This window comes from Heliangelus exortis, chromosome 1, assembly GCF_036169615.1.
Source record: "Heliangelus exortis chromosome 1, bHelExo1.hap1, whole genome shotgun sequence".
Taxonomy (NCBI): Eukaryota; Metazoa; Chordata; class Aves; order Apodiformes; family Trochilidae; genus Heliangelus; species Heliangelus exortis.
In genome coordinates this window covers 87072389-87094259 of record NC_092422.1, presented here as the reverse complement: position 1 = coordinate 87094259, position 21871 = coordinate 87072389, and the positions used below count along the sequence as shown (strand labels likewise).

The 21871-nt window shown below is 45.2% G+C and overlaps 1 protein-coding gene across 2 annotated transcripts in view; it reads right to left on the bottom strand.

Moving 5' to 3' along the window:
• The window catches only part of LOC139799830 (cystathionine beta-synthase-like protein), a 28653-nt gene extending 7684 nt beyond the window's left edge, over positions 1–20969 (bottom strand). Inside the window, exons 1-14 of one of the 2 annotated variants that reach the window (XM_071752250.1) lie at positions 20844–20969; positions 14387–14516; positions 12894–13105; positions 12189–12295; positions 11083–11217; positions 7462–7541; positions 6023–6157; positions 5406–5475; positions 3814–3905; positions 2909–3034; positions 2103–2187; positions 1801–1906; positions 877–951; positions 24–158 (exon numbers count right to left, since the gene is read on the bottom strand). In XM_071752250.1, the coding sequence (XP_071608351.1) occupies positions 24–158; positions 877–951; positions 1801–1906; positions 2103–2187; positions 2909–3034; positions 3814–3905; positions 5406–5475; positions 6023–6157; positions 7462–7541; positions 11083–11217; positions 12189–12295; positions 12894–13105; positions 14387–14428 (1400 nt within the window). In that variant the 5' untranslated portion in view covers positions 14429–14516; positions 20844–20969. The remainder of the gene's footprint in view (positions 1–23; positions 159–876; positions 952–1800; positions 1907–2102; positions 2188–2908; positions 3035–3813; positions 3906–5405; positions 5476–6022; positions 6158–7461; positions 7542–11082; positions 11218–12188; positions 12296–12893; positions 13106–14386; positions 14517–20843) is intronic. The other variant, XM_071752240.1, reaches the window with a different exon arrangement.
• Between the last annotated feature and the right edge of the window lie 902 nt (positions 20970–21871).

Below are 21871 nucleotides of genomic sequence, written 5' to 3'. Positions count from 1 at the left end.
AATAGCAATATATGTGGACATACCCAGATTCATCAACAACCGGTACCTGGTCGAATCCCTTCTCCCGGAGAATTTCAACAGTCTTTGCACAGGTAACAGTTGGAAGCACAGTCAGGGGAGCAGAAAGGCTTAGTTCCTGAACACTTATGTTCCACCACCTGAGGATGAAACCAAAAATTCAATTTCAATCCCACACAAGCCTTACAGAGAGAAAAGAACCAGCTGTTCATGTACACTGGCCTTCAACATTACAGGAACGGCAAAAGGCTGCGAGGAAGAGTCAAGATTCAGCCAGGCAGTAAAGATTTCAGACTTTCAAATTTTCTCCCCAGTATCAGAAAGTCACTGAAGCATTCAAGAAGGCTACAAGATTGGAATTCTTGTCCTCATTTCATCTGCTTTCTAGGAATAAAGATAGGGGAAAGTACTAATAACCCTAGTTCAATTATTTATATCTTACACTGCATATTTTGTGCTCATGCCTCTAGAGGCAGCCATATTGACAGTTGTTATGGGTAGTGAATCAGGGAAGACTGCCTTCCACCTATGTAGGCTTGCAGTGCACTCAAGAGCTCCGATCTCAGAAATATTCTCTCTATACTACTTTTTCGTTTCTGATACAATCCTTTTCATAAAAATCAAATCATTAAGTACCGAGTTTTCTTCTGCTGCCATGCAATCCAAAAAAAGGAAAAAAGGAAATCAACTGATTTAAGCAAATTCAATTAACAGCTGCAATTATACAGCAACACAACAGCATGAAAGATAAGCTAAATCAATGACAGCAGTATAAATTAAAATAACCTTTAAATTAGCAACTGCCATGAACTTGGTTGACCAGACTGATGAAAATCTAAATGGATTTGACATGCTTACCAAGGTTTTTTGACGTAGTCCTCCTCTTTCATGAACCCTTTCTGAATCATCCATTTGTCACTCAAAAACTTGGACCTGGAAAGCATCAGGAAGTTAAAAGCTCATTAGCAAGCCGAATATAATGACAGCAAACATAATAGCACATAGAGGCAACTGCTTACAGCTCACTACAACTAAAAACTAAACGGTAATTGAAAGTATACTGCCAGTTGCCATAGAAGCTTATCAGCCAGCGATGATGAGACAATGCTGATAGGAGGAAAGAACCTCTTAGAAAATAGAGTTTTGACTACATCAGTCCCTTGTGACACAATAAACACATAGCCAGGAATGAAGAAGTGCTAATCTGTTCTCAGGCAAGGTCTGTCCACAGTTCCTAGCCATCTAGCATTGTGTTGGATGCAACATAAGTCAGGAAACACAGCTAAAAATATCGTGTTTTGGGATATGTTTCAGTGTGGTAGGAAAGAAACTTCTCAGCACAGCTCAAAGCCCTCACAGTTCCACCCATAAATTCACCCCAACACTGGCTGCTGCTACAGCAGTGCTGTGTTCTGCTGTGGACAGAGGCAGAGAGTGAGTGAGAGCAGACTCCTGGAAGGGTTCCAGTAAGGCAACAGGATAATACCAATAACCTCCAGTAAATAAAACAGTTAAAACAAGCCTTTTCCTGTGAAAGATACTAACTGGTGATGGCTGCATACTGAAGTCAGACACATACAGGAGCTCAGCATGCAGAGGGCTAAGCTCCTTTCTATTCCATGTCAGGCCCTTTCTAGGTACATCAGAAGATGTGGCCCAAACACTTTCCTTGCTTGGGTAACTGGTTGCTAGAACAAATATGTATTCAACTTGCCACAGCTCTAAGGAGGTCTGGGGGACCGCCTCACCCTTTTCCCAGAGAGAAAACAAACAGGTTCTTACATGTAGTTCCTGATAGAGTCAGGGAGGATAACAACACAGCGCTGACCTTCCTTCAGCTCTTTGGCTGCCTTCACAGCTGCAGACATGGCACTGCCTGAGCTGCCACCTGCCAAAACGCAGACCAGATGCAAAATTGTCAAACTATAAGTGAAATGAGAAAGAATGAGAGAAGGTAAGACAGTAGAATAGGCAGGGTGAGGAAGACAGCTTCTGAAGTAGAAGGACATCTCCTTGACCTGTTCAAGGCTTCAGCCTCTCACATGCTAGTCAGAGAAACCCAAAGGATTTGCATTTGCTCTTACCACACAGCAGTCCTTCCTCTCGGATCAGCATGCGTGCTATAGCAAACGACTCCTCATCATTGCTCTTGTACCACTGGTCCACTGTCTGGGAAGGGGCAGAAGAGAGAAACAAGGGGCTGTGTACATGAGGAGGGCTTGGGGAACTACACAACTAGTGTAAAATCAACCCATGCTCTTTGAGGTACCAGCTGTCCTACTGAGCCACGTGCCTGGGTTTCCATCCACCAGATGCCAAGTGTTTTGTTTGTTGGTTGTTTTTTGGTTGTTTGGGGGTTTTTTTGGTCAGGGTAAGATGATCACATTAGCACAAGAGGCTCCTTACTGAAACTTTGCTGTAAGACCAGGCTCTTGTGAGACAGCCACAGAAAGCATCAGTTTCTTTCCCTCTTGGAGGGCTTCCCAGGGACACAAGCTCTGCTGAGGGCATAGGACATAGTCATCCCACTTTTAGCCAGGGATCAGGCTGCTTTGTTATTTTTATTTTTTTTTGGGTTCTTGATTTGTTGGTTGAAGGGGTTTTTATGTTTGTTTAGTAATTTACTCTTTTTTTAAGAATACTGTGTTCTAATAAAATGTTATCTGCTATTAGCATTTCCACCTAGCATTATAAAACACATGTGGTGAGTGCAGACACTGTTTGAGGACTGGTTTTGCTGTTAAAAACACAGGAACAGGGCCTGCTTGCCCTCCCCATTCAACTCAAAGAAATATTTTGAGCTGAAATACTAAGTTTTACCTCCACCTTTCACTTCACTTGTGCATCCCAACAAAGAACAAAGGGCAGTAAACTAAGAAGCATGACTTACAGATCTATCCAACACTGTGGGAACAAAATCATATCCAATTCCTTCCACTTCATACATTGTCTTGTCAGTCTTGTTCAGCGATTCTGGTATAGCAAGGATGGAACCTTCAGGATCAACACCTACAATCTGGAGAAGCAGTTTGCACTTGAGCTAACAGGACACAGGACTCCTTTTAAGAACACAGCTATCTGCTCATGAGTGCTGGCCTCATTACAGCTGTTGGTGTCACATCAGCTGCACATGTAGCCAAGCTAACAGCAACCTAATCTCCTATTCATTTCTTCCCTCTTCATTTCTTCTCTGCTCACCTCCCTGTGAGCAAAATGCTTCACTGCTTTTCTGGACTCTTGACAACCCACCCCATCTCCTCAGGCTGTGGACACTAAGTGAGGGGCACCCACTACCTGGGTTTTACTTGGTTTGAACAGCAGAGAGGGTTTTCCTAAGACAAGATTGTCTTCATTCACATGCCAGGCATCATTACAGCCAATACGTTTTGTTCTAAGTGTAAGCAGGTAAGTTTTATTTTGTTTACCACTGTCTATGTAGGAAAATATCCACAATTGAAACATGATAAAATTTAAGCAGCTCCTGACAAGTTAGTGAAGGCAGAAAGATAACACAAGGCTGCAGAACACACCAGAGAAGGAAGTTTCTCGGAGACCCCATGAAGGGACCTGAGGGACAGTTTTCATCTGCTGAGCCAAACTTGAACTCTGGTCACCCAGTGAGGCTAAAGCATGATAATTTCAGAGAGTCTAAGAAATCTCTCTCTTTGCTGCTCAGAGAACACCCAAAAGCTTTCCACAGAGATCCAGGGCAGCCTTGCAAAGAATGGATCACACAAAGTGGAGCAGTTTGAGGTTCACCCTGCTAAAGAGAAATGATTTAGGCTTGCCACTTACTTTGCAACCTGGACACTTCTCCTTTAGTTTTCTAGAGATGCCAGTGATAGTACCTCCTGTACCAGCCGTTGCTACCAGCATGTCTAGTTTTCCTGTTTAAAGGTGAAAGACAGAATAATGTATTAAAAACCCACTTACACCTAAGTATGGACATTCTTCAATAAAAATGCAGAAAGCAGCAAGAAAGAGCACGATAAGGCTCATTGCTCCTGAAGAGTTATGAGACCTACCTGAAGACCACCTTGCTCAAGCCTCATTTATTTCAAAAGTGATTTTGAAGTGCCTGTCCAGTGACCTGTCAATTTGTGGTACTCCAGACACAGCTAGAAGTGACCCATAGAGCTGACACCCATAGTATTTCTGTTCCTGTTTTTGTTGATACAGATAACTCATTCTCTAACTTAAAATGAGCAGCCCATTGTATCAATAAATTTACTGAATTAGTGCCAAAAGCACAGGACAGGTATCCTTTGAGAGAACTGTTAACATAACTACTCTCTCATTTTCATGTGAAAAAGACTGGTTTGGTCATGAGCACTCAAGAGCAGGTAGCACAGTTCATCTTTCTGTCACCACCTACAGCTTCACATGACAGTTTTCATCAATTAAAAAAATTCATTTTTAAAAGTTCCCCAATTCACAGACAAAAGCAAATGCTTGCCAGTCAAAAGAATTAACACCCCATCAAGAAGGGGTAACTGAACAGGGCCTGTCCTATAAAGAAAAGTAAACATAAACAAGAAGCCTGAAGCTGGAACTCATCTTGACTCAGCTGGTGGGACAGCAGCTTGTTAAAGCACTCGCATTCTAATTCAAACTTAGTTTGCCACGGAAGACAAGACAAACCATCTGAACATTTAGTTACTTTTAGGGGGGAGGAAGACCCTCTTACTAGAGGGTTCCATCAGAAACTGTAGCGTTTTATAAGGTAGTTCAGTAACCTCCTCTATGACTTCCTGCTGCCACCTATGGTGAATGCCTACCCATGGTAGGCTGCAGCATCCCACTGAATGCCTCCAACAGCTCTCAAACCAGTTCCTCAGCTAGGTGAGTTGGCCCAGCTAAAGGTCTCTGCTGCCACACCTCAGTCACTGCTGGTACTCCAACACAGCTGCCTACGGATAATATGGAAGCCATTCCTCCAGAGTAAAAATGTCTCACTGGTGACACCAAAAACAGAGCAGTTTGTAGTCCTGAGAACTCCTAAGTGAAGAATTTTCCAGTGTATTTGAGTATCTGGGTCTGATAATGTAAAAATACCCATTTCTGTATTTGTGATTGGAGAAAAATTACCCTGTTTCATGCCAGTCTACCTATGGATTTTTTAAGTAAAAAAAAAATTACTTAAGCATCACTATTTTTTCCACCTGATCACAAATAGACAAGTCTAAAACACAAAGCAACCTTCTTTGATTGAAAAAAATAATTACTACAGCTACTGAAATAAGGTAATTCTCTGACACTCAGCATATGTAGGGGATTTGCTGTATCAAAATCCACCCATTTCCCATCCAACTCAAGTCCCATTCTCCAAGTACCTAACAATAAGAGAATAACAGAGACTCACTGAAGAGGACAAGAGGCAAACATACCTTCACACTGCTGCAGGATCTCTTCAGCTGTGGTGTCATAGTGTGTCAGGGGGTTGCTGGCATTACGGTACTATATTGAAAGACAGAATAGCCATTAATTAGACCAGAAAGACAAAATTCACATTGTGAGACATTTCAAGAAATGACAAATATTTTCCAGGCCCCATAACAGCTACAGATACTCTTTCCAGGCTGTTTACTTATCTATAATGCAGACCAGGGCAGAATGCACAAGCAGAAACACAATCTTCCTAAATGATCTAACTTAAGAGCAATTATAAAGTACCAGCATCCTTCAATGGCAAGATCAGCCCCTGTTTGTGTGGGACTGTTTATTTTAGGAACATTACCCTTGTACCTATTCTTCCACAAAGGAGTGGACTTCAGTTGAAAACCACCCATATATTTTGCAGTTCCTGCAAACATAGGGTCGTTGCTGCCCTCTAGTGACTACAAAAACTTGATACCTACAGCATGGTGATGGCTCAACTGCAGCTCCACACCTGAGACATCATTTCCTCCAGAGACACACACAGAGTATTGAACAGTCAACGAAGGACACTAAGGAATAAGGCTGCAATACTTCCTCCCATGCACCTCTGACACTTGGCACTTACCTGGTCTAGTATGTGTGAATTGGGGATTTCATTTTTCAGTCTCCATGCTACTCCCACGTGAGATTCAGGAGAATCAAATCTGGCAGTAGTTGGGGTCCTCACAATCTCAGCACCAAGAGCTCTCAGGACATCCACCTGTAGCAAATAAAGATGGTCACAAAACTCCAAAACACTCTCCCAGCACAGAGACTTAATTGGGATATAGAGAAGAGAAAAAACTTTCCCTTCTACCTGTTCTGCAACAGCCTCCTAAGCAGTTCTCCTACACCTCAGCCTCACATCACTGAGCCATGGGTCCAAATCCTTAATGTCATTTGGTATTAACCAAGCATTATTTAAAATGCTAAATGTCAAATTCCTGTTTCTATTCTAAGCCTTCAGGCCTGTAGGGACTATTCCTACACACCGAGAAGCCTCATTCAGGCAAAATACCATATCCTCTCATGCTATTCACATATGTTCTGCACTCCAGTGGTGCTATAGCACAGTGCAAATTATGCATATTTACCACCTCCTCCTTTAGACACAGGCAGCAAAGGGGATCCTCCAGGGCCCTGTGCACATTCAATGGCTCCAAGGGCAAGAAAGTTTGACTCTGAGCCAAGACAAATCCTGCCTTCAGAGAATAGGGAGGCCTTTGGTGTGGCATGGCATATGGTGATGGCCATGTGCTATCTCCCTCCAGAGCAGGTAAGGGCAAGCAATGGGTATCAGTCTTCAGGGGATTGGTGTTCCCATTTGTGCCACTGCATTTCAGCATAATGCTGAAAGTGTTTGAACCAAAACAAGTGGTTTTGCTGACAGCAATTTGCAGCTTCAGCTGTGGAACACAGGATTTCTACTCTCAACTTCTTTTGGCTGCATGAACAGCAACACAGGACAGGGCTTGCTCTAGAGCTAGATGCTGTGCTCCTTCCACACTGGAGGCAAGCAGACACTACCCAGGTGATTTTTCATTCCCCTTCATTTTGCTGGTGACACAATTCAGATGCTTGCAGGTATCCCCTGGGAGCTCAGCAGGCTTCTTCACAGCCTTCCTCAGCCCAGTGTACAAGAGAAGAATATTCAAAGCTTCAGCATTCCCTTCTTTCATCCTCCTTTGCTCAGTGAGGTACAGCTAAGCCAAGATTAGCTAGTCACTTCAATTTGCTAGCAAATTTTCAAGTTCCCTTGACATTTGCACTTATGGCAGCATTTATGACAGTTTTCAAATGAAAATGCTGTGAAAAGGACTGAAGACCTTTTCTGTCCATGGCTTGCAAGCCTGCATTTATTTGGACACTGGCAACAGCCCCTCAGCAGAGTTCTGTCTGGCCAATGACTTGGAGACCAAGAGCCTACACCTTCATTGCTGAAGACACAACACTTATCTGCATCAGGAACTCTGCAGGTGCAAACATGCTTATTTTAAAATTCTTTAAAATAAAGGTAGCTCTGACCTTCTCCATGCTCATTTTCTCTGGCATCACAATGATACAGCGGTAACCCTTCACTGCTGCAGCCAAGGCCAGCCCTATTCCTGGAAGCAAGCAAAAACACGTAGAACATACAGTGAGGATCAAAGAAAAACCCCACACTGCCAGCTTTGGCATGCCCTGGCTTTAATCACACTTGAAACAGAAGCTTGAGTGGTGTCTCTAGAGGGGATAGTAAAGGGAATTTTTCTGGCTGCCAGGGACAACTGGAGGTACAGATGCTGCTAGTTCTTCAAGCACCACCACCAACAGAAAGTTTAGCCAAGGGTGGGGAAACTTCACATGTGTCAACTCCTAGCTTTATCACATACATACTTTCTTCCTGCCTCACTCCTTTTTTACAGCAGTAATTTGGGAAGGGAATGAGCTTTAAACTACAGAAGACTAAAGCAGTAAGTCTGATACAGTCAGAAAAGCACTAGAGCCTCTATTGACTCATTTCTGTACTAAATCCCTAGTTTGCAATGTGCTGAAGCTGTCCTTTCTAAAAATACATTATTTAGATGCTGCATACCTTGACTATTAGAGACAAACACCTCCTTTCAACTTCAAAAATCTGCACCTCTAGCCTGATTTCTGCCTTCCAGCTTGTCCTTGTCTGCCTGCTTGAAGAGCTGAGGTCAGAAGTGCGTTCCCCATAGAAGAGAAGCTTACACCTGCTACCCTATCACCTCTGCTTGATAAGCCAAACAGATCAAGTTGGTTGGTATGTGTCTGAGTTCAGACTGTGTGTAATCTTACCTGCTGTTCTGGGTACCAGTCATGGTATCAACACATGGCCAAGGAAATGCCCCATGGGCATTTTACCCTATACAGAGAACTGCTTGTTCAAAGCTGGCTGTTTTTCATGGTGCTGAATTGTGTAGGGGTGAAAAAAAAAAAAAAAGGGAAATCTAACTGTTCCTGTAAGAGAAGTGTAACTCACACTTCAAGTAATTCAAGTAGTGTTTAAATATTTAGGAGGGAAAAAAAAATACAAGCCTCACAAAAATCCACACTTTTGCCACTATATTATAGATAAATATGGATACTCCAATTTAAAAAAAAAACAAAACCAAAAATAAAAATTGAGAGCAAAGGCCTCACTCATGCCCAAGAGAGAAGAAAGGCCACCCAACACACTCCCTTATGGTTTGTGACAAACAAAGAATTTGCATTTTGAGACGAGTTCTAAAACTTTGTACTGTCTGCTACTGACCTGGAAACGCAATAAGCATAAAAACAGAACTTTGGTGGAAGAAGAACTGGATGCATAGAGGGCAAATATATAATGCCCTAACGCTCATGTTTAACATACTCAATAGCTCTGAGCAGTAGCCTACAACAAAAGCCAATTCTCAGGTTAATATCTGCCCTGGCCCTTGCTTATACAAGAAAACTGATAGGTCCTGAAGTAATCGTTCTGCATCTCCTTCAGCTCTGTCTTCTATCCTTTGGATTCTATGGCAAGGAAAATAATTTATCAGGTACTGATCCAGAAAGAAGGATGTCATAATATGGCCTCAGGTACCAGAGGAATTCAATATATACTGATATTTTCACCTACATGCCCTTGTTCAGGGAAGAGGTATAGCCAGTCACAAGGGCTTGTTGGACTGTTCCCCTCACAGAGCAGCTGCTCAGCAAACATCAAAAGATATCACTTCCCAGTTTTCTGCTGAAGACAGGGGTACTGGTTACAGATCAGCTCATCATCCACTAACAAAAGCTGGACTGGAACAAAGAACTACAAGAAAGATCTGCCTGGCCTGTACTCATCAAAAAGTAACATGGATGGACACCCAGCAAAGACTTTTAAGAACAGGACAAGACATGTCTCCAGAGCACATCAGGCAGAGAAGCAGCTTGTAGCTCAACTCAGGAACCTCCAATGGAGCAGGCAGTACATTTTATATTTAACTAGCTCAAGGGGGAACATTACAGGTATGTTTACTCCCTGTCAGTAGAACAGCTTTATAGAAGTACAACAGCTGTGATGCAGGAGCCCAGAGTTAACTTGTCTGCTTAGATCATCAGGTTGTCTGCTAGATCATGCTCTGGCCTGGCCTATGACTGGTAGGACTGTTCCTTCCTCCAGCTCTCCAATAAGAGATGCTGATCCAAGTGAAATCTGTTGGAAATCTAGGTGTGCAAGGGCTGTGTTGGCAGATAATGCTACAGGGATACAGCTTATCTCCCATCTCAGCTGCACCACATGGGAAAGGCTGTTCCTCAAACCAGACCCACTTGACCTGACAGAGTGCAGGAACAGACACCATGAGACTTTCCAAACAGAAGGGGAAGATCAGGATTCCCACCAGTCTTTTGGTGCTTGATTTCCATTTCAGTCAGACTTTAATCCCTGAATAGAATCTAGTGAATCTGGCCTCACACTTTAAAGCAGAGTCCCTGTAAACTTAGCATTTCTCCTTCCTAGCTGTTCATCCCCCAGGGCTCAGTTCTGGGGCCAGTCTTGGCCAATATCTTTATCACCTATCTAGGCGAGGAGATTGGGTGCTTCCTCAGCAAATTTGCAGATAACACCAAATTGGATGGGAGTGTTGATCTTTTTGAAGGTAGGAAGGCTCTGCAGAGGGATCTGGACAGGCTGGATCAATTGGCAGAGGCCAGTTGTATGAGGTTTAACAAGACCAAGTCCTGGGTCCTTCATTCCAGTTACAACCATCCCAGGTAATGCTACAGGCTTGGGGAAAAGTGGCTGGAAAGCTGACTGCTGGAAAAGAACCTGGAGGTGTTGGCTGACAGCTAGCTGAATGAGCCAGAAGTGTGTCCAGAAGGACAAGAAGGCCAACAGCATCCTGGCTATGAGAAAAGGTGTGGCCAGTAGGAGATGGGAAGTGATCATGCTGCTGTACTCAGCACTGGTGAGCCTGCACCTTGAGTACTGTGTTCAGTTCTGGGCTCCCCTATTACAAGAAAGACAATGAGATATTGGGTCAGGTTCAGAGAAGGGCAACCAAGCTGATGAAGGGTCTGGAAAACGGGTCCTGTGAGGAGAGGAGAGCCTGAGGGTATTGGGAAAGTTTGGAAAAAGAGAAGGCTGAAGTGAGACCTTATCTTTCTCTACACTGACCAGAAAGATGGCTGTAGTGAGGTGGGTGCTAGCCTCTTCTCTCAAGTAAATAAGTGGCCTGAAGTTGCACCAGGTAGATTTAGATTAGATGTTGGGTAGAATTTTTTTATTGACAGAGTAGTCAGGCATTGAAACGGGCTGCCCAAGGAGGTGGTAGCGTCACCATCCCTGAAGGTACTAAAAAACTGTGTAGATGAGGCAGTTCAAGACATGCTCTAGGAGGATGGTGGGGCTTTTTTTTTTTTTTTTTTTGAGTTGACAGTCAGACTTGGTGATCTTAAAGGTCTTTTCCAACCATGACAATTCTGAGATACTGTGGTCAACACAGGACACTACAGAATTGTTCCTTGTGCAAGATGGAAGGAGCACTGCTCCCTACACTATGCAGGCAGGAAGATATCTCCTTTCTTCCTTGCACAGACAGCCTTCATGCTCCAATATCAAGTCTGCCCCTCCCAGGAAAACTACCACCACATTTCCCCCCACATTTTACTAGTGTCTGCATCCCCTACCTGTGTTTCCAGAGGTTGGCTCTATGATTGTGTCCCCAGGCTTCAAGATCCCAGCCTTCTCAGCATCCTCTACCATCCTCAGGCTGATGCGGTCCTTCACACTGCCCCCAGCATTGAAAAACTCACATTTTGCCACTGGAAACAAAGAAAACAACCAGATTCCTTAAAAAGCAGTTTTTTGCTAAACAAGCTACTGATCCCAAATGTATGTGCAAAAGCAACTGTTAACTTGTCTGCCCAAATCACCTCTCTGCTTTACGACACCGGAGACAGGGATTCATTTCACAGCATCTCCACTGTTCCGGGTCACAAAAAGACAGCAAATTCAGTAATTGATACTGACCACAGAAGCCAGAAACCCATCCTCTGTCACTCTCCTCAAAATATGACCTCTCCTTTCACCTTTCCTCTTTATTACAGCCCAGTTATTAGCATAAAAAGCCCCAGGGCCCTTCCATTGCAACAGCATGGAGGAAGAGAACTTTACCAACATGCCTTGCCCTTTCCTTGCTAACATTCACCAGTCAAAGAGTTTCTGCTGAAACTGGAAGTTTCTCCCCTCATTCACCCTACACTTTCACTTCAGTACTCCTAGCACTAATCCCTTCAGTGGTGTTAAACATCTCCTTTCAGGATTCTGCTCAGAGCCTCCCGATACCTCCAGTATGGTTGGGTTTAAAAAACCCAAGCAAAACATTCACTGAGTTCCACTCCTTTCATCATTTTCCATGATCTTTAGTAGCAGCTGCAGATCTGCACTTTAAACACACCAATGAATCCTCTGAATATCAAAAGCAGTCAAAACCTTCATATGATTTTAAAATTAAAAAATAATTTCCTATGAAAAAAAGTTTTACTTTTTCCACAAAGATAGAAAAGCTGCATGAGGAAATGTCCTCATGAAATACAAATTGAAAGATGCTCTAGATGACCAAATCTTAAAACCCTGAAAACCTGCCAAAGAAAGAGAGGAATTTTTCTCACCAGCATCTGCCGGGTACCTGCACTCCTCCTATGCCCAGGTTACATGCTACCACTAACCAGGACTACCCAAGTTTGTGAAACAGTGTTCCTTATTTTGATTTTCTGCCTAAGGCAGTACTCACAGAGTTCACACTTGAGCCCAAACTGTTTCCCAATTTTGTTGATTCGCACCAAAGGTGTATTGCCAACTTTATTCAGGATGCTTGGCAGGATTTTCAGAGGCTCTGGCCTGGTACACATATGAAAAAAGTCAGTGTATTGACAGAAACGGCCCCAGCCAGGTCACACAAAAACAACACAGCATTTCCAACGCTTTTTATTTCAGCCAGCTTTCTCCCTCCCCTCTATCAGGCTAGTTATTTTTGATATTTTGGTTTAAAAGTATGAGTCACAATAAAAACAAGTCCTTGATCCAAAACAAGGATGAATCAGACGTTAAGCCAAGTGCTGAGGCAAGAATGAAATACTTTGCACTTCCTCTTGGCATGAAGTAGCTTAGCACTGCTCAGAGCCAGCTATTTTAAAAGTAAAAGGTGTAAACAGTGCAATCTTTCACCTAGTCAGGGAGCTGCTTGCCAGATTATTTAAAATAAGTTAGTTCTAGTCAACATGGTTTCACATCTTTGGTGCAAGATTCCTTGTACACTTAATCTGGATTCTTAGCTTTGCTTATATGTGGAAATTAAGAAGCACCAGCATAGGTACACGCTAAGCTGCATCAATTCAAATCAGTCATCTTTTGTTAAATCCAAAGCTCTTAGGGCAAAGGATCCAAAGCTGGATTAGTGCTGTACTGAAAATCAGCAAATAAAAGAAGTGATACTTGCAGGGTAGTATGACGATGAGGGGAAGCAGAGAGAGGCTTCCCAAGCTTCCACGTGCATTTGCTAGGTGCATCAGGGCGGATCCACTCCATTTCCTTCTCATTTGCATTGCAGTTCCCATTGTCCATCCCACTAGGGAGAAAATATTTGCCAGGTGCATGAGGGCATGAGTTCGTCTCTGACATCTTTGGGGAAGGATGTGTAGGCATTTCATCCTTAAAGGTGGAAGAAGAAAAAAAAAAAAAAAAAAAAAAAAGAGAGAAAGAAAGAAAGAAAAAAGAGTATGATTCATATGCCCTGCTGTATCAAAGTCTTTTAAGACTACCAAAGTTATTCCAAGTTCTGCACTGTGGGAAACCATGCACTCACACCACTGTTCCACCATCATGTTACTACTAAATCATTATTCTTGTCTCTGTCCCTTGACCAACATATTTGGGAGGGGAGACCTTATTGCCCTCTACAACTACCTGAAAGGAGGTTGTACTCAGGTGGACATTAAGACTCTTCTCCCCAGTCACTAGAGATAGGACAAGAGGTAATGGGTTCAAGTTGCACCAGGGGAGGTTCAGATTAGATATTAGAAAAAATTTCTTCACTGAAGTAGTGGTGAAGCATTGGAACAGGTTGCCCATGGAGGTGGTGGAGCTGCTGTTCCTGAGGATGTTCAAAAAATGGGTAGATGTGGCACTGCAGAAGATGATTTAGTGGTTAAGGTGGTGTAGGACTGACAGTTGGACTCTATGATCTTGAAGATCCTTTCCAACCATGATGATTCTATGATTTACTTCCAGTCTAGTGCTTCAGCATGCAGTTTTTCCAAGGAAAGCCTGAACAGAAACTACCCTGGTGGCAATTTTTAAGAGAGCAGTATTGCCAAAAGCAATGGCATCAAGTAGCTTTTAACATTCAAGAACAGATTCTGCCACTGACTACAGAAGATTCTGTCATTAACCCTAAGACTCATGTATTAGTGGAAAAAGCATAGCATGTCTCAGTTAGACAATTCTCATCCTCAAATGTCCTAGTCTTATTTTTCCTTTATATAAAAAAGGTCACAACAAACAGGTATTTTAATGATCAGTTGATGTTCCCATAGTACTGAAGATGGGAAAGCATTTCAGCATAATTAAGATTTGCCAAATCCTTATCACCAAAATGAGAACCCTGAAGTGCTGCACTGAGTGCTAAAGTTCAATACAGTGCTCCACATGAAGATAACAAACACTCAGAAACATGTGCTTACTGTAACAAGCTTTTATAAACAAGAAAACAGGACTAGTCTCATGGGATACACCCCCACACACCAAAAAGCAGCTCTTGGCAATAAAACTTTCCCATTCCAAGCAGACAAGACTGCTTAGACTATTTGGTGACTGATTAGAAAAAGGTGCCAAAAGATTCTGCATCACTACTTGTAGTCATGAAGGAGAACTCTTCCAGAAAGGTCACTGGTTTCAAAAGAAAGGTGATGTTCCCCAAAGACCAATGAGTACCTTAGACACTGAAGTGGGCCTTTCTGATATCAACTTCTCCATGTTCTTTGGTGAAGGTGATGGCACAGCAGCTGGACTTTCTTCAGGAGACCAACTAAAGTGGTTGACAAGATGAGAATCCTCTTCAAAGCTACAGATCATGCAAGTTAGAAAAAAAATAACTGTCATGGAATAGTCTCTCATAAGGGGCAAGTCATACATTCCACTTTCATAGGGGAAAAAAAAGAGGCTGCAAAACAAAGATGATGACTTGTATAACCAGAATTTAAAAAATAAATAAATCATGCAGCAGATGTATTGCACAAGACCAAGAGAGGGTCTCCTGACCCTGTTTTCTGCATTACCTGATTTTCCCTCTGCCATGCCCTACACAGCTCAGACACGGCAGAAAACATCTCTGTTGGACAATACTCAAATTCCATATGAGAGTGAAAGGACTTCATGGTGCCATCATTAAGCAACCCTGTACATAATTTTGTAAAAGGCTTTATACAGGAACATTTGTACAGGCCTCACTAGCCTTAGGAGACAAAAAAATCTCAAGTTTTCTACCCAAACTGAATTAATGCTGCATGCACAACTGCAGTGATGCTGGATGTAACACACACAGCAAACACTTCAGCTAAAAAGAAGTAAGGAAGACTTCTAGTAGGCTTTTTGTTTCAGAAACTAGTAAATATGAAATGGAAGCAATGTTATTTCTCCTTCTCCAGCCATTTGTTTATAGAGCTTGACTGTTTCATTTCCACTGACGACAAAAATTTGGCTGAGGTTTTGGAAAGTGTGTGTGAGGGGAACTACCTAATATTTGTTTTTTTCATCACCATTCCACAGCAAGACTCATCTCTTTCCATTACTGAATTGTGCTAGGCCTGGAAAGGTTCCCTGGCCTCATTCTTCTTCTTCTGATAAATGCACAAAGAACAGGCACAGCTTTGATCAGGCAGAACTGATGGTCTGGTGACACAGCGAAAAAAAACCTGAAGCACAGTATCTGTGAACTTTAGCATTTGTTCTTGCAAGTTAACATGCACCACTAAACACTACTGCCTTATGCTCACCAATTGATTTCTTGCACACTCGTGGACTCAATGATCTTCAGAGGTTCCTTCCAACCCCTACCATTCTATGATGCTGATTTGAAGAAAATGCCTAAGGCATTTAGATTGCCCTCCTTTCAGAATAAAAAGCCTCAGAAAGAGCTGACTTTCCAGACTAAGGCATGAAATTATTCTCCTTCTAGGTATAAAGACTTCAATGACACCAAAATCACATGATTCTACTTTAGGTTAATACATGCCCAAGAGCCACGATGGACTGTATCCTGTCCTAGACCACTGACCAGGACTAGGCTGAGAAACACTGCTCCAAGAAAGCTACCATCTCAAACATACATAAGTTAACACCAACTGGTCTTCGTTACCAGAAATGAGTTTACTCACAGTTCCAGAGTGAAACCCAGCGTTTCTGGTCCACAATTCAGAATATCAGTACTTTTTTTCATGAAGAAAAAGTACTGAAGAAGTTTCAAGTCTTTCTGCAAGCTACATCTGCATGCTCCTTTAGACACCTGGTGAGCAATTCTGGACATGGACACTGACTGCCTTTGACACTGACAATATTTACAAATTCCACCTAATGAAGGTACCTTCTCTCCCAAAGGACCAAACCATTTCAACATACAGGAAGAAAGCAGCAAGGGGTTAAAGAAGAAAGAAGAGATTTTGTTCATCTTCTGGTTTCTCATAAAATAGGAATGAAAAACCTTTAAATTATGTAAATCATTAATCTTCAGTGTCCTTCTAGAGGGACCAAAAATTTAGGACAAAATGAGAGAAATTTGTTGTAGTCATAGTTTGATGTTTCAAAAAAATAAATACTTGTTCTTGTTATTTGTGGGAAAGAAGCTAATGACACTCTTCTCAAAAGCTTCCTTTTGGAGGATTCCCTTTGAACTGGGCAAGACAACACCATCCCATTTCCTGTAATGTAAGCCAAAAAAATCCACAGTACACTAATATCAACACCCATCACCTCCTGAACTAGAAACAGCAGGAACAAAGAAAAAGCCGTATTTGTTGCCTTCAACTAAGTTGTGAGACTCTTTCATTTGTTTACCATGGCAACACCCTGATCAAAACTTCAATAATGGGGCTAGAACACAAAAAAATAATGACAAGAGAAAAACCCAACCACAAGAACTGCCCATAAAAAACCTGTCAACAAATACTAACCTGAAGAAACTTCATCAGAACACAAGCTCCTGTTCAATAAATACCTTCAAATCATTTCATTAGGCATTATTTTAAATAATTCCCCCCCACACCCAGCCCAGAGTCAAATGGTATGCATATTTACATTTATAAAGTCAGATTCTGATCACACTAGTAGAGAACCAGTCCCATCTATGGTCAACCTAATACCTTAGGGGTTGAAGGACAAAATCCTAGGGCAGCCTTGGCAGTTCTCCAAATGGAATTCTTACTACAGCATTTAGCTGTAAGGAGACTTAAACATCTGTAGTGGCTTATACAGTTATACTTATACCTATAAAATGACTCATCATGTTCAGAACCAGCAGGAAGATCTCAGATCTCAGATCCTTCAGTGCTACTGATGAGTCTCCTAACACCACACAGAACATCCAACTGGTGCTAGCCCTAGATGATGCAACTTCAGCAAAATGGAAGTGGCCAGTCTGCAACATACAAATTCCCCTCTTGATCCTGCCTACAGGTCCACATAAGGCCATAGGAAGCTGGTGAACCTTTCTAATGGGCAGATCTTGGGGGAACAAAGGGGGTGAGCAGAAATGACAAGAACAGAATGACAGCAGCTTCATTAGACTGATTCTCTTCTCAGTCCTTCTTTTGGGAATGCAGACATAAGTGATGGGACAGGAGAATGGCAACTCTGCTTCTCCAACTGCAAGAGAAAACTACCTAGAGGAGTCTGATGGAGATAAGCTGCAGGAAGAATTGCTCACCTTCAGGAAAGAAACACTGTCAGCCTGAATTTAAATTTGCTGTAAAAGGGAACACTCCCTTACTCGCTGGAAGTGTGGGCAGAGTATAACTAGAAAAGCCTTGCTAACTTCTGTCATTAGATCTGCAGATCATGAGGCAGAAAAATTAGAAAGACAACTTATAAAGTCTCTTAAAGCTAAGTCAAGAAAGGAATTGGGATATAGACAGAGGTGTGAGATCCAGAAAGCTTCATGGGAAAGGCTCACATCTCTGAATCCATCTCCACAGAGAACCCAAGACCTAAACTATTTCCACACTCCTATGGAACAGGATTGAAGGCCAGTGAGTGAAATTCATTCCCAAACAGCCTGATCTGAACTCACTCCATAGATATATCAGGACTTGCATGGTTTCTAAGGCAGTTTACAATGTACGATGTCAGCAATAATGTAGATATCTGAAGAGTCTGATGTATGCAAGAACCTCATTAACTCAAGTCTTGCCTGAAGCAGAAGAGGAGCTGTCTGAAAGGCAGGTGTAAGAGGTGGATCAGAGAGACATACCCCAAGGGCTGACTACTCAGCCAGTGATAAGATACAGCATTCCATTATGCTGTGGCCTGAGAATGGGAAACTTTGATGTTCTGCTGGTAACTTTACTCTTCCAACAAGAAAACCACCACAAACCAGTTGCTCCGCTCACACGGAGTATCACAGGATCTTAGAGAGCTTTAGGATCCCATCCTAAAGCCCTACCCATCCAGCCTGTGGAAGCTGTTTGGAAACACCATAGCTATAAGTGATTCAGGAAAGAGTCAGCCATTTGGGTTTGGCTTTCTTTTTGTTGTTGGTGGTGGATTTGGGGTGGTTTTTTGTTTGTTTGTGTGTCCCCCCCTTGCTACTTCCTCAGAGGCAGCCATCAGTCCTGTGTCAGGAGATACCAAGTGACCTGAAGTAACTGGTTAGGAACTAACAACACTGTGGCTCTAGGAAGAGGTTCTTCAAAAATTATAAGTCTTGCTTCAGTTTTTTTTTTTTTTCTATAGAGCAGATGAACACACGCATGTCCTCTCAATGGTCACACTCTTTCTTTCAAGGCCAGACTGGCACATTCATAACTTTCCTGTTATGAAATGGGTTGCCCTTTAACGCCCCCACCTCTATAACATTGCACAGATACTTCTATAGCAAAGTAACTTCCACTGCTATGGCAATTGTTATGTGAGAGATCAGTGAAAACATGGAAGCATTTGGTCTGCCTTCCCCCCACAGAAAGGAAGCTCTGTGTATGCAGTCCTAGCCCAGTTGTCTTCTAACACCTCCATTTACAGAAATTCTCTCCAACTCTGTCTGGACTTGCCTGATGAGTCTTCTGAGTGAAGACCGAGGAACATAAGCACAACAGCATTAGAGAAAAGACTGGAGAATGTCTTATCTGCATTTTTACCTGCTGCAGTCAGAAGCTTTCGTGCTTCTTTCCCAGCTTCTAGCTCCCTCTCCTTAGTGCACAAGGACAGCACCACATTACAGTCTGAACAGTTCTTGATCTGTCAAGATCACCAAATAGAGGAAGGATAACAGAGGCTCAGAGATCAAGAAAGGTGCCCAGAATGACAAAAAGGGGGAGTTGGAGCTCTGACCAGATTTCAATTTCTGACCAGACCTATAAAACAGGCAGCAGCACAGCTTCCTTTCCCCAGGATTATGGTGTCCCCACTCACAAGGCATCATGCCTTTTGTTAGCCCAGGGACCTCTGATAAAGGCTGGCAGAGAACTGCTGGTCATCATAGACTGGGCAGGAAAACAGCTTTTTTGCTGATGCATGTTTTGTGGGAAAGGCCAGCTGCTACCCACTTTGGCTGTGTCTCTAGAGCTTCAGGCAGACATTCACAACGCAACCACGAGCACAGTTCACTCTGCTGTTCCTATGGATCTTATGTGCAGACAGCAGGCACCTGCCAATAGCCAGAGACCATCCCATCCCAGCCACCCTGGAGCTTGCTGTACTGCCAGCATCAGATAGGGATGTACCCAAGCCAGCACCCACGCTCCAGTACAAGGACCCTCCGTGACCATGACTATTTTAGAAGTACTGCTATGACTTCAGGAAAGCAGGCTGGTTTACTTGCATGCAGTCACAGCAAGATACTAAAGAGGCACCAACCATTATCAAAAAGGATGACCTGTCCAAACACCCCAACTACTGAACCTAACCCTGTACCTAAGCTGTGTTTCATCATTAGTGATCTCAGTACAGCCATTCTCCTGCAGAGAAACACCAGGCCCTAAGCAGGTTTCAGTATCCCAGCAAATACTGACATAAAATCTCTGATTTTATGATCTCTGACATAAAATCCACAACTTTCACCTCCCTCCAAGCTCTGAGTTTCACTTCCTTTCTACAGCGTTATTTTTGCAAAACACTGAGCTCTCACGCTTGGAATAAGCAAACAGACTCTTTTAACAGGGTAAACAGTCTGAGCAACTTTGCTGGAACAAGGCCCAGCACTCCAAAACCTTCATGGTTACAGGCTCTGGGACTAGACAGATACACAAAAGACTAGATACTAACGCAGGAATAGGAGTCTTTTGAGTAATGCCTGGTCCAACAAAGTGCCAACACTAATACTAACGCTGCTATTGAAACTCTCGTATTTTAGTCAAGTTCAGACCATTCCAAGAAGCTTAATTGGTCCGCTGTGTTAGCCAGACTTGCCAAAATAAACTGGGGACTCAGGGGAACAACGGATGACAGGCCAAAAACGCCTGAAGAGCTGGTGCCAAGCCCAGCGACAAAAGCGCAGGGCATAATATCAACTCGCAAAGCCTGTGTAAAAAGCAGAAAGCCAATCTTCCCTCCTGCTGCTCCCTGCCCGCAGGGGCAGTCCGCAGGCCCGCCCCGTTTGCTCAGCGCATCCCCAGCAGCCCGCACCTTCCCGAGGCCTCCGCTCCCATCCTGCCCCCAGGCACTCCAGGGCCACCTCCAGAGCTCTCCGTTGCCCGCAACAGCTCCGGAGCTGCCCGTTCCTCTCTTTTTTCTTCATTCCAGAAGGAAAACAAGAGCCCTGCCGTGTCGCACAGCCGCCCACTAGCCCGCGGCCCTCCATCCTTCCCCGCCGCCTGAGCCGGCACAGAGGAGGATGGGGGGGGGACGGGACTGGCAGTGCCCTCGCCACGCCGCAGTGACCGTTTAACGGCCGCCCTCGGGGTTCGCTCCCGAGGCAGTACCCCCGCCACGCCGCAGGCACCGTTTAACGGCCGCCACGCAGCCCACCCCCCGCGGCCGGAGGCGAAGGAAAGGGGAGAGACGCGGGGGGGGATGGGGGAAAATACACGGGAACCCTCAGCTCTCCTCCCCAAGCCCACGCGTGAGGATGATGCAACCGGCGGCGCGTAGGGATGCAGCCTCTCCGCGAGCACCCCCCCCCCCCCCCCCCCCCCCCCTCTCCCCTCTCCCCTCCCTCAAACCCCGGCTACAGCCGCCACCTCACCGGGTGCTCCCCAGGACACCGGCCAGGAGGAGGAGGAGGAGGATGAAGAAGGGGCGGGAGCAGCGCGGAGATGGGACAACCTCGCGCACGGGGTTAAAAGGAGCCCGCGTGCCGCCGTGGCCCCGCCCCCCCGCTCCCGGCCGGCAGACACCGCGCACGGCGATTGGCTGTCCCGGGGGCGGCGGCCAGTGGGTGACAGCCAATGGCGGCAGAGCCGTGGCGGCCGCCACGGGGCGGGCATCTCCGGGCATCCCTTGGGCTCCCCCCCCGGACTCCCCATGCATCGCCCGGACTCCCCCTGCATCCCCCCCGGGCTCCCCTTGCATCCTCCGGGCCTCCCACGCATCCCCCGGGCTCCCCTTGCATCCCCCGGGCTCCCCTTGCATCCCCCGGGCTTCCCTTGCATCCCCCATGTATCCCCCGGGCCTCCCATGCATCCCCCGGGCTCCCCTTGCATCCCCCGGGCTCCCCATGCATCCCCCGGGCCTCCCATGCATCCCCCATGCATCCCCCCGGGCCTCCCATGCACCCCCCAGGCTCCCCTTGCATCCCCCCTTGCATCCCCCGGGCCTCCCTTGCATCCCCCGGGCCCCCCATGCACCCCCTGGCCTCCCATGCACCCCCCGGGCTCCCCTTGCATTCCCCGGGCTCCCCCTGGGCCCCCCTTGCATCCCCCATGCACCCCCCGGGCCTCCCATGCACCCCCCAGGCTCCCCTTGCATCCCCCCTTGCATCCCCCGGGCCTCCCTTGCATCCCCCGGGCCCCCCATGCACCCCCTAGCCCCCCATGCACCCCCCGGGCCTCCCATGCACCCCCCGGGCTCCCCTTGCATCCCCCGGGCCCCCCATGCACCCCCTGGCCTCCCATGCACCCCCCGGGCTCCCCTTGCATCCCCCGGGCCCCCCATGCACCCCCTGGCCTCCCATGCACCCCCCGGGCTCCCCTTGCATCCCCCGGGCTCCGCCGTACCCCACCCGGCTGGGACCCGGGCCGGAGCTCTGAGGGAAAACCGCCGGCAAACCCCACG